The sequence below is a fragment of the Magallana gigas genome, chromosome 10, assembly GCF_963853765.1.
Source record: "Magallana gigas chromosome 10, xbMagGiga1.1, whole genome shotgun sequence".
NCBI classification, from domain to species: domain Eukaryota; kingdom Metazoa; phylum Mollusca; class Bivalvia; order Ostreida; family Ostreidae; genus Magallana; species Magallana gigas.
The window spans coordinates 12,481,585-12,497,325 of NC_088862.1; the positions used below are offsets into that span (position 1 = coordinate 12,481,585).

Genomic DNA, 15,741 nt, shown 5'->3' on the forward strand with positions numbered 1-15,741 from the left:
ACACACGTCTGCTGACAAGGATTCAGACACGTACACATAGACAGCCCTTCCCTAGAAAATGTATTTTTATATGGTATAATTTATTTTATATATGTTATTGAAAGACTTATTAATTCATATATTAATAGAAGTAACCGAAAAAAAAGTAGTAGAATATCTCCAAACAAATAAAGTCCTCACCTGGACCTGCTCCACTTAAAAAAGGGTTTTACAAAACCGTACATGTTCACAAATTAGCAACTTTTAGGGAAGGGTTGGGGGCAAATCAATACGACATGCCATAACATCAAATCAGTTTCAAACATCTGGTCTAGTTCTTTATTTTCATTTCTCTAACAAGTTAATCTTATTCACAAAAGTTTATTAATTTACACAGATAAAAAGAATTACAAGTAAAATTTAATTGGTATGGAATAATGATATTTAAGCAGAATGTTGCCACCATACATTTGCCAGGTTTGGGGACTGTCCGGGGATTTTTCTACGTGGAATTCCCCTGTTGTTATTTGTTTTCAAGAGATGAAATGATACAGTTTTGCAATAACCTGTTTTTATTATTTTACGTGTTACAATTGATCTAATACCTGATAAACCTCCAAAATCTGATAACTATCGTGTAAAGTGTTTCCGGCTTGGTTGTTTCAGTTTGTATGGTAGCATTCGTGAGGCGGTCTAGCATACAGAATGAACTTGTAGAAGTCAGTACCCCATCTTATGGGTGAGAGGTTACAAAATATCTCCACAAAATGAGATAATTTATCTTGTATCTTGACTAATTTTTTTAGATTTGCAAATGCTGCCATCCACAATACGAGATAATACGTGTATAACAATTGTATAAACGTACTTAGGAACTCATTATTCAATATTCCCTTACGTTTATAGAAAGGCATTTGTGCATAGTCAAAATGAAATATACCGCATTGCCCGTCAATTAGTGTCTGGTTAATTATCTTTTAGTTGATCTTCAGTTCAAAATTCATATCTGAATCTGTCATTAACATGAATATATAAATATGCTGACTAATAGAGCGTTAGGCACCTTAAATAAAAGACTGATGATGCAAGGTTGATATTGAATTACATGTGAATTAAGTTAACTCATACGATTTAAGATTATAATACTTTAAAAAACATTACCAGAAAACTATTTAGTATGTTTTAGTTAGTAAGGAAAACAAAACAAATATATTAAGATAAAGTAAAAATTCCCACAATACATGTAGAGCCATACGGAAGGTAAAAACATGGTTTTTTTTTGTTTTTTTTTTAATTTTTAGCACAGCTCTGTCAATTTCATGTAGCTTTAAGAATTAAAGACAGTTCAACTTTATAAATATGATGAAATGACGTACAATGTGTAATAATAGGGAAAGTACATATCAGCATAATTATATATTTTGAAGACAGCCTTATTATTTTCATTAATAATCCTCGATGCTGATTTAAGGAGTACTTGGTAATGAGTTCCAAATATGTAAATATCAAATATCTATTCATAACTTATCTTGTGTTGTGAATGGCAGTATTTGCAAAGTCCAGGAATTTTAGTCAAGATACAAGGAAAATTATCGAGATAGCTATCCCAACAAAAAGTCGGTTTCGACTTGATGAGATAGTTATCTTGACTTTACGTGATATGCTATGTTGACCAAAAATTATGTGGATGGCAGAAATATGCCACCATAAAATATAGTATACATGTATCTCTACAAACTGAGGAGGATGGGTAAGATCCTACTCCTCACCCTTTTATTTTAGATTTGCGCATGCCTTAAACATTTCCATCTCCAATATGATTTATAGAATATATCACATTTAAGGGGAGAAGAAGGGGGTGGATGTAAAAACGTGGGCGAATTTTTCTCTGTTTACAGTAAATATTAGGAGGGTAGATGTACACCAAGTTAACTGCCATCTAAACATAAAGAGAAAAACGGTAAATAAGGCTGGTGGAATGCCAAGTATATATATATATTGGGACGGATAAGACACTGAAAATTTAAATATCAATAAACCTGTTCATTTAGAAAAAATATATTTAAAACAATGTATATTTTTGTAAACCTTTTTGTAAACCTTACATAGGCTCAATACTTTGAAATACTGATTTAAACTGGCGTATGTGGCATTTTTTAAATCTGAAATCATTTTCATACCTTTTCTTTTTTAGAGTGAATATGTGCTTCATATGTTTGTCATGTTTAAATCAAGGTCAAATGAAAATCAAACAGATTTCCATAAAAACAAGACGCCAATAGGCCTTAACGGTCACCTGAGTACCATAGCCCATACAAAAAAACTTGTCGAGGAGTCTCATATATGCCATTAAATAAGTTTCATTCTGGAGTAAAAAAAAATATAATATTGTAATGACTACCACCTTCCTGCCAGAAATCTTTGAAAAAGGACTATGAAACCTGTTATATTACCAAAAAAACCTTATAAATATAATGATAGAGTGCATGGCCTGATATTGAAAAGGTACAAGAAAATAGATGAAAATAATTTTCCCATATCTGTCAACTTTCAAGATAGGCTTTATGTGTATATATGCTTTCATAGATACACTAAACCAAGGTGCCTAGTAGACATGTTTTATCAAAACAACTTTCCATTCCCCACCCCCAGGGGCAGACAGAAACTCTCCTTGTGGGCATTTCAAGAGAAAAAATAAAATTGAACAACTGTATAACAGCTTAAAATTTCTCTTCACTTCTGTTTCGATTTCTGAATATTCATCCAGAGTATTTGGCCACCATCTGGTATTTATACCAGAATTATTTTACTTGTACTGTTTTTCAGTGATTTTGATTAGCCAATCAATTAGTCTATTTATTTAAATAAAGACTTCAAAAACTGTTTTTGTTTCAATAAAAAAAATACTTGCATAATTTTGTTTGATCATACAACTTCTAAATTACATTATATTTAATGATTAATAACTCCATTATGAATTAAGAAGCAAGGGAAACTAACTCCATTATGAAGAAGCAAGGGAAAATAACTCAATTAGCTTTCACAATATCTTAACTTTGATACACAGCTTCATTCTATCTCTTTTCTAAATATGCATGTAAGTGAATTACCAGGGTATCTCATTTCTTTCATTGAAATACCTAAGCAGAATAAAATCACAAGACAAGTATACCCTCCCCCCTCTCCCAGCCATGACACTTGCCTTACATGTATGTGGCATGAAATATTTTAAAAGATGACAGCTTAATGTTTTTCTTTCTAAATATGCAGTCAGCTTTTATTCCGTGTTAATGACCATGTTTTTAGCCACACCCTGCATTAAGAATCCCAACCATATACACTATATGAGTGTTTTGGCCCCGTCCTAGATTCAGAACCCCTACCTTGGGGGGGGGGGGGGGGGGGAGGGGGAGGGGGACTTAAAATTAAAAAAAAAAGTGGTAGAGGACTTCCTGGTCTACAAGTTTATGAATTAAGTTTTCCCTACAGGTGTGTGGGAGTATTGAAGTTAATTTTTAAACATTATATGCATTAACACTATATATGCAGGACTTCCTTTTTAAACATAATTATGAAGCCAGTCTTTCTTACAGTTGTGTGTGAGAAGAGAAGAAGATTTTAAAACATAATATGCATTAACACTATATGGCCATACCCCCACCCCCACAGCCTGAACCCATGACCCAGGGGCCATGAATTTTACAATTTAGGTAGAGGACGTGTACTGTACAAAGTAACCTACATCAAAACCAACGCAACAATTCATTGAATTTCTCTTAATTGTTTAGAAAATCAAATTTCACAAATAAAAAAGTGTTGATCTATGCCTGATGTTCCGCCAGTATATCCATTTGAATCAATTACGAATGCTAATGCCGTAGGTAGAGTTGTCACTCTGGGCCTAGGTAAGGAAGAGGGTCGCCATTGTCAAATACAAATACGGTTGAAAGTACTAGTCTTGCACCTGTATACGTAAGTGTATCAAACTAGTGTATGTTTACGATCAAATGACGGCATCTACATGTGTCAAGCTGATTGGATTTTTATTATTATTGAAACTCGCAATCTTCATATATTTTAAAACTTTTCATCATTGATTTGAAGAGTTTTCCTTTTAGGATTTAGAATTAAATGTCTCATGCACTGTTCATTGTAACTATGAACAAGGTCAGTATCATGTTGTTTGATTGACAACATAAGAATATTCAGGTTATCATATATAACATGTATTCAAAAATATTTACAAAAATAACACCATGAATTATCTCATTTTTTTTCCAAAAATTAGACGATATATTAATATATGGTGAATTACAATTCAAAATACGCATTTGCATATGTCAGAGTTAAAATGAGAATGAATATAAAAAGAGCCTTGTGGATAGAAGACATTTGATTTGGGGATTTTTAAAAAGGTTGTTTTTCTGTTAAATGTAAATTCATTACTAAATGCACTGTTTTCATCATTAATTGACGTCTTGACACTTTTACTGTACGATTTGGACAGTTTGTAGTTTTAAAATTAAACAACAAAATACAAACAAACAAAAAACAAAATTAAAAGGATTGAAAATATTTATGAAATTAGATTGAAGTCGACGAATGTGAACGTCTTAATCCATATTGTGATCAAGCACTTGTATGGCACCCCTATAACTCACCTACGAAACAGGAGGCAATATTCAATCATTTCGAAATACGAGGGAGGGGTGTTTGTAAAGAGAACTCATCACTGCGTTATTGATGTCTTCACACTTTTACAATTTGTACAATTTTGGACAATTTTGAAAAGAAAACGAACCTGAATGATTGCATTATGATATAAGATGGAACATGATCAACGTGAAACACTTCACGTAATAATTCTACTTTCATTTGGTGGTTAGGCACCTGTATGGCACTCCTTAACTCACTTACAAGAAAGGAGACAATATAAATTTCAAAATACGAAGAAGGGGGATGCCTGTGAAAATGCACTGTTAAAAGTTTTCTCTTAAAAAGTGAGATAATCGTCGAAAGCTTGATATTTTTTGTACAAATATCTGTTAAAAGTTTGCAATCCTTTGCTTAAAATCATGCATATAATTACATGTACATACAAACGTTTCATGTTTTGAAAAAAGAGCAGACCTAATAGCTCTTTAGATGGGTACATAACCGTTTGTGGAAAAAAGAGCATAAAAATGATTAGATATAAATGGCACTATGTCATGTTGAGAACTCTAGATTATAAGATACAAGGTCACCTACATGTATATACGTGTATTATAATAGCAAAAGGTGTCACTTGGAGAAAAGAGAAAAAAAGAGTAAAAGTAGACCTAATTCTATTTATAGATAGACCACCGTCTAGAACAAGAGGCCCATGGGCCACATCGCTCACCTGAGCAACAATGGCGAACTACATTGACGTAACACTTTACGATCAGACGCAACCTATCTTCCATTATTTTCTATTTTTTCCTATCTCCAAAATGTGAAGATTTCCACCAGGTAATTCCATAATTATATTTTCCTGTTATATCATTATGATACTTTTTTTATTTAGATATAACGTGTTCATTTGAAAATATATGTCTATGACTTTATTTATAAGCATTCAAATGCATTTTACATGCTATTTTAAGAAAAATTCTAAATATATAGCTCTAAAAATAGCCTGGTAATAAACCTTGAATTTTTGGGAATTAACAGGTTTAAATGTTAATAAACAAGAGATGTTTGTGAAACACATATGCCCCCTCCCTTGGAAACATCCACATGAAAATGAACGTAAACTTAAATACCTGGATTTTTTCTAAGTCCAAGGGCCATAACTGTCAAAAATTGCTCGATCTTACCCAATATCGAACTTGACCTAGATATTATCATGATAAACCTGTATATTAAATTTCATTTCAATATGTTCATCCTCTGCGAAGAAAATGAGCGGAAACTCAGAAAAACTAGAATTTTTCTAAGTCCAAGGGCCATAACTCTGTCGAAAATTGCTCAATCGTACCCAATATCGAACTTGACCTAGATATTATCATGATAAACCTGTATATTAAATTTCATTTCAATATGTTCATCCTCTGCGAAGAAAATGAGCGGAAACTCAGAAAAACTAGAATTTTTCTACGTCAAAGGGCCATAACTCTGTAAAAAAATTGCTCGATCGTACCCAATATCGAACTTGACCTAGATATTATCATGATAAACCTGTATATTAAATTTCATTTCAATATGTTCATCCCCTGCGAAGAAAATGAACGGAAACTGTTGGTGGACCGACCGACAGACCGACGGACCGACCGACAAAAAGCAGCAAAGCAATATGCCCTCCCTTCTTCGAAGGGGGGCATAATAAGGAATAATTTTATCAAGGAAAATTATATAAAATTGAGGAACGTCTCGTGTGTCCTTAAATATAGCAAAGTTAAGTACCATGATAATTTTTTTTACCTAAAACTCAATATTTTATAAAGGGGTAGGGGTGAAAATATATTGTGATATATTAATTATATATAACACCGGTATATTATTTCCTACAGTTTTTGCACATATGTGAACAGTATTAGCTCATTTAAGATAAAAAAAAAAATCATACATTTCCTAAGACGTATATCAGTTAAAAAATCAGCACCCATTGTGGGTCTACCTTATTGTGTGTAATCATAATTTGAACATTTTGAATCTACACAATTAAAGGATGCCAACATTTTATTTCATTAAAATGTTGTCTTCGAGGCCATGCAATGCATATTTGTTTCATTTGATGAAAATACTGGAAAAGGTAGTTACCATTTACCTGCAATATTTCTTGCTTGGTATATTGGTATTTATGAAAAAAAATATCGAACTTAAATTAGTGTAATTTTCTTTTTCCACATCTAAGTGAATATTTTTAGTGTGTTTATTTAAGATGCCAAGCTCTATGAATATATACTGCAGATGAGATACATTTCATTTTCACAGCTGATATCTCATATGTGAAAGTTAACAAAGATTGACGGACAGAGAATCGCCAGCTAGTCTGGAAGGCAGTACGCAGTGTTTGAACTCTGTGGCAAAAGTTGCTAAGGCTACAGTAAAAAAACTTAATTGAATAATTGTTTACCTGATGTAAACTTGTGTGACGTTTTATATCCTTACTTGATCACTTGATCGATGAAAACATTTGACTGGAAAATGATGTCACATGATGTGTTAAAAAGCTATATAATTTAATGTATTGTCAGGCATACAGGTATCAGTTTTGTACTAAGGCCCATTAATTATTTCATATTCCCTCAAAAACAACAAACGGCTACAAACCAAGATGATTTTCTGCTGCAATATTTTCTTTAAAATAATGATAATGCACGGATATCATCATAATTATAATGTGTCAGAACTGTTTAAAAGAAGTTTTTATGTACTCGTTTGAAAAATACCAAAATTGTTGCAGATTTCAAATAATTTATCAAATGAGAAAGGACCCCAGAAAGTAGTTATAGCACATCATCCTTTTGATTTTTCTGTACACAAGTATATAATGTTTAACAAGACAATTCCAATGATCAACAAACATGTCAGCGTCAGTCGTAGAATGATAGGCAACTTTTAAAAACTTATCCAATTTGTTTAATTTCATTTTTTTAATGCATTCATACATTATATAGATAAAATGATTTCTAATTGAGTTGGCCAGGTGACACAAAATCAGTTTATGCACTTTGTATTTTGGAGAAATTAGTCCTACCCTATGACCCAATTACAACAGTTTAATTTTAGTTTTGAAGATAACTGTAAACAAACGGTTTTGCATTAATTTGGCAGAGTTATTAAATAATTACAAGTTACCTTCTAATTGTAGTACATGTATCAACAAGAAATGTAATGATTATCGATTGTAATTTTCAATGCATGGTATATGTGTTTGCATCACCCGTATTTATAACCTCTAAAGATAAGACAGTCGCGGACGATTAATCACAACAGGGTTTAACTGAGGCTGTGAAAACGTCTTTTCAAATTCATAAACATCTTTTTATTGTCTTTGGATTTAATTTACACGATTATGAACTCGGAATACATGGCTACTTCAAATTCTCTTTCGGAGGAAATTCCGGCGAAGTTACCGATCAAATATCGATTATTTCAACCAAAGTCGCTCCCTTGTTTGATCCTTGTTGACACAATAAGAAATAAATAAACAATAAAAACAGAGGGAAATGCACTTTAGTACAGTGTTAATGCATCAGATTTTATCATTTTCGCAGGTAAACAATCAACTGCCTATTTACCGAAGTCTATGTTCCAAATACAAGGCGATTGTTTCCCAAGTTAAAAAGCAAAATGAAACGAAAAAATCAAAACAAGCTAAAACCACCCTCACAAGTGAAAATGACAACGCGTTGAAATATTTAACCTCAATTTACTTCACAATAATCGGTACCAATGTTATTTCCATGTTTCATAGATTTTAATCGCACGTGAACTATTGCACAACAAACTGCCAGCTTCAAACAAAGAACCTCGTTCTCGAGATGCGGTAGACTGGCGATGCCTGTCATAAGACCCAGTCTATCGCAATGAATTGCCAGTCTACGATATATGGAATAACGAGCCATTCTTTATTAGTATTTTCGCAATTATCTCAAATTTGGAACAGTATTCGCCTTTAAATTTTGCAATTTATATTTTCCTTTCCCTAAGGATAATTTATGCTAAATTACGTTAAGATTAACTCAGTAGTTCTTGAGAAGAAGATTTTTTAAAATGCACTCCCCTTTTTTTACAGTTTCGAGGTTTTCTCCGCTTTGAATACAACCTGGCCTTTTATTTTTGCAATTTATATTCACCTTCTTATAAGGATGATTTGTGCCAAATTTGGTTAAATTTGGCCAAGTGGTTTTAGAGAAGAAGATCAAAATGTAAAAAGTTTACAGACGGACAGACAGACGGACGGACAGACGGACGGACGGACGGACAGACGGACGACGGACAACAGGTGATCAGAAAAGCTCACTTGAGCTTTCAGCTCAGGTGAGCTAAAAAAAGAATTGGTTATCATACAAGACACTTTTTATGTTATGTTATGTTAGGAGTACAATATTCTATTAGAGCAAACAAGTCTTAATTTCTTCATCTTCGCCATGTTACGAGAGAGTTAATATGTTTCTTGCAGAATTGTGAAGCCAGTGGCTGGAGCTGCGTGGAACACATTCAGAACTTGGCCCGGCTGCGCACAATCACGTGACTTCCTGTACATGACTGCGCTTGATACACATCCCAGAATTCCGAACAGAGCTCCAATCCCAGCTATCAGTATGGAATATGGAAGCTTCACCTCCATTGATATGCCAGCGAGAAGAGTGTGTTCTATTTTCTTGATTTTATCCATCTTCGCATTCGCTGATGCCATTCGATAGATCAAAATGGATTCCAATATTACTACAACAAATAACGTGATTTGATAATTTAAAAATTGTGTTTAAATAAAATTCTAAAAAAGAGGTGCATGTCAAGAGCTACATTGTATATAGAGGGCTCCTACATGCATGGATTGATAAGTGTTATTTTTGAGATATTTTATTTTTTAACAAAATATGCCATTTTTATTGCAAATTTCTATAAAGGATTAATATATAACAGAAAAAACAATATCTGTCATATGTGAGAAGGAGAGAGAGAGAGAGAGAGAGAGAGAGAGAGAGAGAGAGAGAGAGAGAGAACAAAATATGCCATGTATATTGCAAACTATAAAGGATTAATATATAACAGAAAAAACAATATTTGTCATGAGAGAGAGAGAGAGAATAGGAAAATTCTAAACATAAAGATGATACTGATTTTTGTATTCTTCAACTTCTTAAATCTGTAAAATACATATAAACCTATATTACCTGCAATAGACATGAGAATCAAAGCAAAAAGATATCTGGTTGACTTGGACCGAGCTGGAATCGTCACCAACAGAGCACTTATTGTACACAGAGCCATGGCGAGAACACCTTCCGCTTGAAGTTCTAACAACTCCGCTATACAGAAAAAAACGGTAATTGCCGTTTAACTTTAATTTCATGATTGTTCTTTACAAGAGATGAATATTCAAATGATCAAAAATGCATAATTTGAAATAAGATAATAAATTTACTGTTAAATAAAGTGGTAATTGCTTTTGATTTTAAAGTGGTATGGGACATCGATATCTATCGATATCAATATGAATAAAAGTACATATAAATTAAAATACTTTCACAAATTTCAAATGTTACAATATTTAACCAAAAAAAAAAGTTTTAAATATTTTTGAAAAGGTAGAAGTTTTAAACACAAGCGGGATTCAAACTCAGATTCGAAACAAAATCATCTATTACAGAAATCCATTGCGCTAAAAATATTAGTGTTCTATTTCGATAAAGAAACTGTTTATAGAATTACACTTGTTTATTTCGGTGAACATTACGTAACAATAACTTAAGTGTCCCATACCACATTAATTTACATGGTTATCGTTAGGAACGATAACTATATCTTGGGGTTGTTTGCTAAAATATATTACGCATTGCGTGGAAATTTTTCATTGTTTTCATCTTCTCGTAGTCGATCTGTTCGCATTTTTCATTGACGCAAACGTTGATGAAGAATAGACCCATGTCAACTTCCGTTGTAATCTTGCAAAATAAAAACAAAGATTTATCAGGGGATTCTGAGATATCAAATAACACGTAAACAATTTTGCAATAATAACACACCTGGTATTTTTCTGCAATGCAAATGTCTTTGCCAGAGAGAGAGAGGACGAAAAAAAGAAATAGAAGTATGTGACATTTCTGATGTATTATTAGTTTTACAAGTGTATACTTTTCACATTGGTGAATAAATGCTTAAATGAATAAAACTGTGTCAACGGCAACTTAAATTATCTATGTGTTTTTAAAAAATGCTAGACATAATTAGGTACATGTCTATGTAGTTACCTTCTTTTTAGGCGATTCTTCAAAAAGAGCACTCTGTAAAGAAAGTTAGGCCAAAGCTTAAAATCTACTTTTGAACAAGGTACATGTACATGTATAAAAAAAATTTGCGCTATCCCAATTTAAATTCACTTACTTCATTCATAAAATAATAATCTTTTGATTGGCTTTGTAAAGCTTGTTTTTTATTTTGTTTTTTTTTTAATTTCTGAAAAGTGGTGGGGGATATAGAACTTACAGTGAGGGAAGATGAAGATGACGATGTCTTGATTTCTAGCAAAAACCATCCAGGTGCGACCAGGGCAGTAAGCCAACATCCGAAGGTCAGTGCCAGTAACACGGAGGTGACGATTGATCCAAATTGTTTCTCCATTGCCGTTGTCCTTCTACAACTGTGTCTTTACTCTACAGCAAATTAAAGCTATTACTGATAAGAAGGATGAACTTTAAATTTTGGGTTTTTTTTCAGAAATTTAATAAATTTCATTGAGCTTTTTGCTAACGCATTAGAAAAAACACTGGTATTTCTTGGACCCCCCCCCCCCCCCCCTTCCCTAATTTACCTTGATCCGCGAGTAAAATCAATGCCGCGACTAGGAAGATAAGAATATTTAAATGCCTTTTTTTACCTTTTAAATGCCTTTTAGTCTAGCATGTCATCTGCTGTATTTTTTCATGTTCAAGTTCATTTATTTCACTCATAACATATAATGTTACATGAGATGCAGAAGAATTAAATACAAAAGTATAAGAAAAGCAGGATTTACAAAAAAGAAACAGAATAAAGTAAACAATGAATTTGTTATAGTTGTTAGGTAGGATGACAGACCAAATCAAATATTTTTCTAATCAAAGTACACATTTTCATAAGTATTACATGATTTGAAGATGACCTAAGTGTTCTAAATTTTAAGATGTTTGATTTCTAAAGATAATAATTACTAAACAATTTTTTTCCTTACATGAGACAGTGCACAACATTCTAAAACATAATGAAATTCATCGCTAATTTGATTGGCTTCACATAAGCTGCAGTTTAAAATGAACATTTTGATAAGCATATCACATGCATTTTTGGTAACTCAGGACCGCGGCATATTCACATAATTATGTATAATCATTATCATATGTCAATATGACGAACACGAAGTCTTGTGAAATATTTTCGGGTAGGCTTTCTCAGTTAACTATGTTTAATTTACATTCAAGTAATGCCAAACATATGATGACATTTACGAATGTAAAGAGCAGGAAGTACAATTTCTGGAACACAACATCTTCGCTAGCCAAGGGTGACCTACCGCTACAGAGTTGAGGAGCGGCGACACCCTTGGCTAGCGAAGATGGGAATACAGTATTTCCGCAAGAAATGTAAAAGCACTGTCAAAACATAATGACTTAAAAAATTCTGTTTTTAGGTCGTCTGCTTGGTTTTTTTTTTTTAATCTTGGTAAATCCAGAAAATCGATCTACTCCAGTAACCCACACGTCAAATTGGATTTATTAATTGTAGTAAACGATAACAATGTTTGACAATGGTTTTTTTGCCCTTTAAATATCAATACATGCAAGCTCGTGTAAAAAAAAAACTTTAAAAAATTAAACCCACTTCATTTAAGTTGATTTGAAAACTTTGGATGTGACCACTTAGCTGTATTCTATTTGGCAATGAAATCAACAATTACAATGGTTGAAATACAAACATTTTAATCACAAGTATCACAATTGAATTAAGAATAAAAAAAAAATCGTCGAAACAACGAACTCTCAAGTATAACGAAATATGACGACATAACCAGGTCTTTTTCTTTCTTGAAACAAAATACAAAAATAAAAAGTTGTGGAAATAATTGTAACTTTACACAATTTAGAAAAAGTATATATATACAGTTTAATAACTAATACTGTATATACCTTCATGAGTATTAAAATGTATAGGTGAACAAAACAGAATTTAATAATTAAAAACAAATGTGCATACCTTTCAAAGTCAAAAGTTTAACTATTGCGTCTTGTGCCGTGTAAAATATAATTATACAAGGTGCGTAACTTGTCTTCATTCAACTACCTAAAAATCAATTAAGGCTTGTCTTACGGAGACACGTTTTCAACATATTTGCCATTTGTTCCAAAAGGTGAAAGTAGTCCAGTAATAGTAACCAATCCTTTATCGCTTTCGATCTTATTATTTTGTTTTGTTTTGTTTGTTATATAGAATAAAACAAACAAACCTGCAGATTTGTTTTAGAAACTCTACACCCGTCTGCTGACAAGGATTAAGACACGTACACATAGACAGCCCTTCCCTAGAAAATGTATTTTTATATTGTATAATTTATTGTATATATCTTATTGAAATACTTATTAATTCATATACATGTATTAAAAGAAGTAACCGGAAAAAAAAAGTAGTAGAATATCCCCAAACAAATAAAGTCCTCACCTGGACCCTCTCCACTTAAAAAAGGGTTTTACAAAACCGTACATGTTCACAGATTATTAACTTTTACTGTTTTTTTTTTTTAGAAAAGGGAAGGGTTGGGGGCAAATCAAGACAACATGCCTTAAAGGGGCATAGTCACGATTTTGGTGAAAAATTATTTGTTTTCTATTTTGATGTTTACAATGCTTTAGTGAGGCATTTTTAATAAGCAACCAAAATTTGAGTGTCATTTGATGAGTTATAAGCGAGTTACAGAACTTACAATTCTTCGCTATGTAAACAAAGCGTTTGTTTACATTTCGATTGTTGAAGTGAAATTCCAGTTTTAGACCTAAAATAAATGTGTTAATCGTTAGGAACTGTTTATTTATGCTTTAAATGAATAATAAGATAGTCAAACCAGCTCAAAAAGAATTTTTACTGGAATATTGAACCTATGTAAACAAAAACAGGGCACGAGCCTTGTTTACATGACGAAGAATTGTGAGCCCTGTATCTTGCTTAAAACTCATCGACGGCACCCAAATTTCATTTGTTCCTTAGAAATGCATTCCTAAAGCATTTCAAATAATAAAAACAGAAAAATAAAATTTGACCAAAATCGTGACCATGCCCCTTTAACTTCAAATCAGTTTCAAACATCTGGTCTAGTTCTTTATTCTCATTTCTCTAACAAGTTAATCTTATTAACAAAAAATTATTAATTAATACAGATGACAAAAAATTACAAATGAATTCTAATTGGTATGGAATAATGATATTTAAGCAGAATGTTGCCACCATACATTTGGCAGGTTTGGGACTGTCCGGGGATTTTCTACGTGGAATTCCCCTGTTGTTATTTGTTTTCAAAAAATGAAATGATACAGTTTTGCAATAACCTGTTTTTATTATTTCATGTGTTACAATCGATCTAATACCTGATAAACCTCCAAATTCTGAAAGCACTTCCTTAATTATAACTATTACATTATATTACCTTAATAATCAATATATCAATTATTGCATTATTGACCATATAAATAATCGCATCAAACCACAGTTTTGAGTTCACAAGTACAATACATATGAAGAGATAAATGATGTATAAATCATACGCAGAGGTTACCAACGATTACTACACTAATGCCACCCCTCCCCCTCCCCCCTCTCCTCTCTCTCTCTCTCTCTCTCTCTCTCTCTCTCTCTCTCTCTCTCTCTCTCTCTCTCTCCAACGACAGCTATGTTTATTTGGGCTATTGTAATCCTGTGTAAAGCGAGGAATATGAATATATTGATCAGAAACTACGGATTTTACCTGCTTTTTGTTAACTCAATACAGTACTATCATTACATAGATATATCAAGTTACAGGTAGAACAGTATCGTGTCATATTTCTGACATCCACATAGTTTTAGTCAACATGGCATATTACATCAAATCGAGATAACTATCTCTTCAAGTCAGGATAACTTTCTTGTTTCTCAACAAACTCCGACTTCTCTTTTATCTAGTCTATATATAAGCTATTATATTTTGTTATGATAACTATCGTGAGAAGTGTTTCCGGCTTGGTTGTTTCAGTGTGTGTGGTAGCATTCGTGGGACGGTCTAGCATTGTAGAATTAACTTGTAGACGTCAGGACCCCATCATATGGGTGAGATGTTACAAAATATCTCCACAAAATGAGATAATTTATCTTGTATCTTGTCTAAAATTTGTTGGATTTGCAAATGCTGCCATCCACAAAACGAGATAATACATGTATAACAATTGTATTTAAACGTATTTCGGAACTCATTATTCAATATTCCCTTACGTTTATAGAAAGGCATTTGTGCATAGTCAAAATGAAATATACCGAATCGCCGTCAATTGGTGTCTGGTTAATTATCTTTTAGTTGATCTTCAGTTGCAAATTCATATCTGAATCTGTCATTTACATGAATATATAAATATGCTGACTTATAGAGCGTTAAGCACTTAAAATAAAAGACTGATGGCGCAAGGTTGATATTGAATTACATGTTAATTTAATTAACTCATACGATTTAAGATTATAATACTTTTAAAAAACATTACCAGAAAACTATTTATTATGTTTAAATTAGTAAGGAAAACAAAACAAATATATTAAGATAAGGTAGAAATTCCCACAATATATGTAGAACCATACGGAAGGTAAAAACATGTTTATTTTAATTCTTAGCACTACACTTTCAATTAGAATTAAAGACAGTTCAACTTTATAAATTTTATATGATGAAACGAAGTACAGTGTGTAATAATAGGGAAAGTATATATCAGCATCTTTATATATTTTGAAGACAGTCTTATAATTTTCATTAATAATCCTCGATGCAGATCAAAGGAGTCCTTGGTAATTAGTTCCAAA

At 32.2% G+C, this 15,741-nt stretch overlaps 1 protein-coding gene across 2 annotated transcripts; it reads right to left on the reverse strand.

Annotated features, from left to right (window-relative positions):
* Positions 1–4,383: 4,383 nt before the first annotated feature.
* LOC136272113 (uncharacterized) lies at positions 4,384–13,056 on the reverse strand. Of its 2 annotated transcripts, none has more exons than XM_066073104.1 (6): positions 12,904–13,056; positions 11,161–11,327; positions 10,926–10,958; positions 10,508–10,619; positions 9,849–9,983; positions 4,384–9,396 (listed from the first exon to the last, which is right to left on the reverse strand). In XM_066073104.1, the coding sequence occupies exons 2-6, from the start codon at positions 11,293–11,295 to the stop codon at positions 9,113–9,115; spliced, it is 699 nt and encodes a 232-aa protein (XP_065929176.1). In that variant the 5' UTR covers positions 11,296–11,327; positions 12,904–13,056; the 3' UTR covers positions 4,384–9,112. The 2 variants fall into 2 exon arrangements, with proteins under 2 accessions (XP_065929176.1, XP_065929177.1); XM_066073105.1 differs by lacking the exon at positions 12,904–13,056 and adding an exon at positions 11,885–11,902.
* Between the last annotated feature and the right edge of the window lie 2,685 nt (positions 13,057–15,741).

Excerpts from the sequence above, each read along its gene's own strand:
- LOC136272113 (XM_066073104.1), bottom strand. The coding sequence starts at position 11,295 with ATGGAGAAACAATTTGGATCAATCGTCACCTCCGTGTTACTGGCACTG. Across the intron at positions 10,959-11,160 it reads CATCTTCATCTTCCCTCACT|AGTGCTCTTTTTGAAGAATC; the intron begins GTAAGTTCTATA and ends CTTTCTTTACAG. Across the intron at positions 9,397-9,848 it reads GATTCTCATGTCTATTGCAG|TAATATTGGAATCCATTTTG; the intron begins GTAATATAGGTT and ends TATTTGTTGTAG.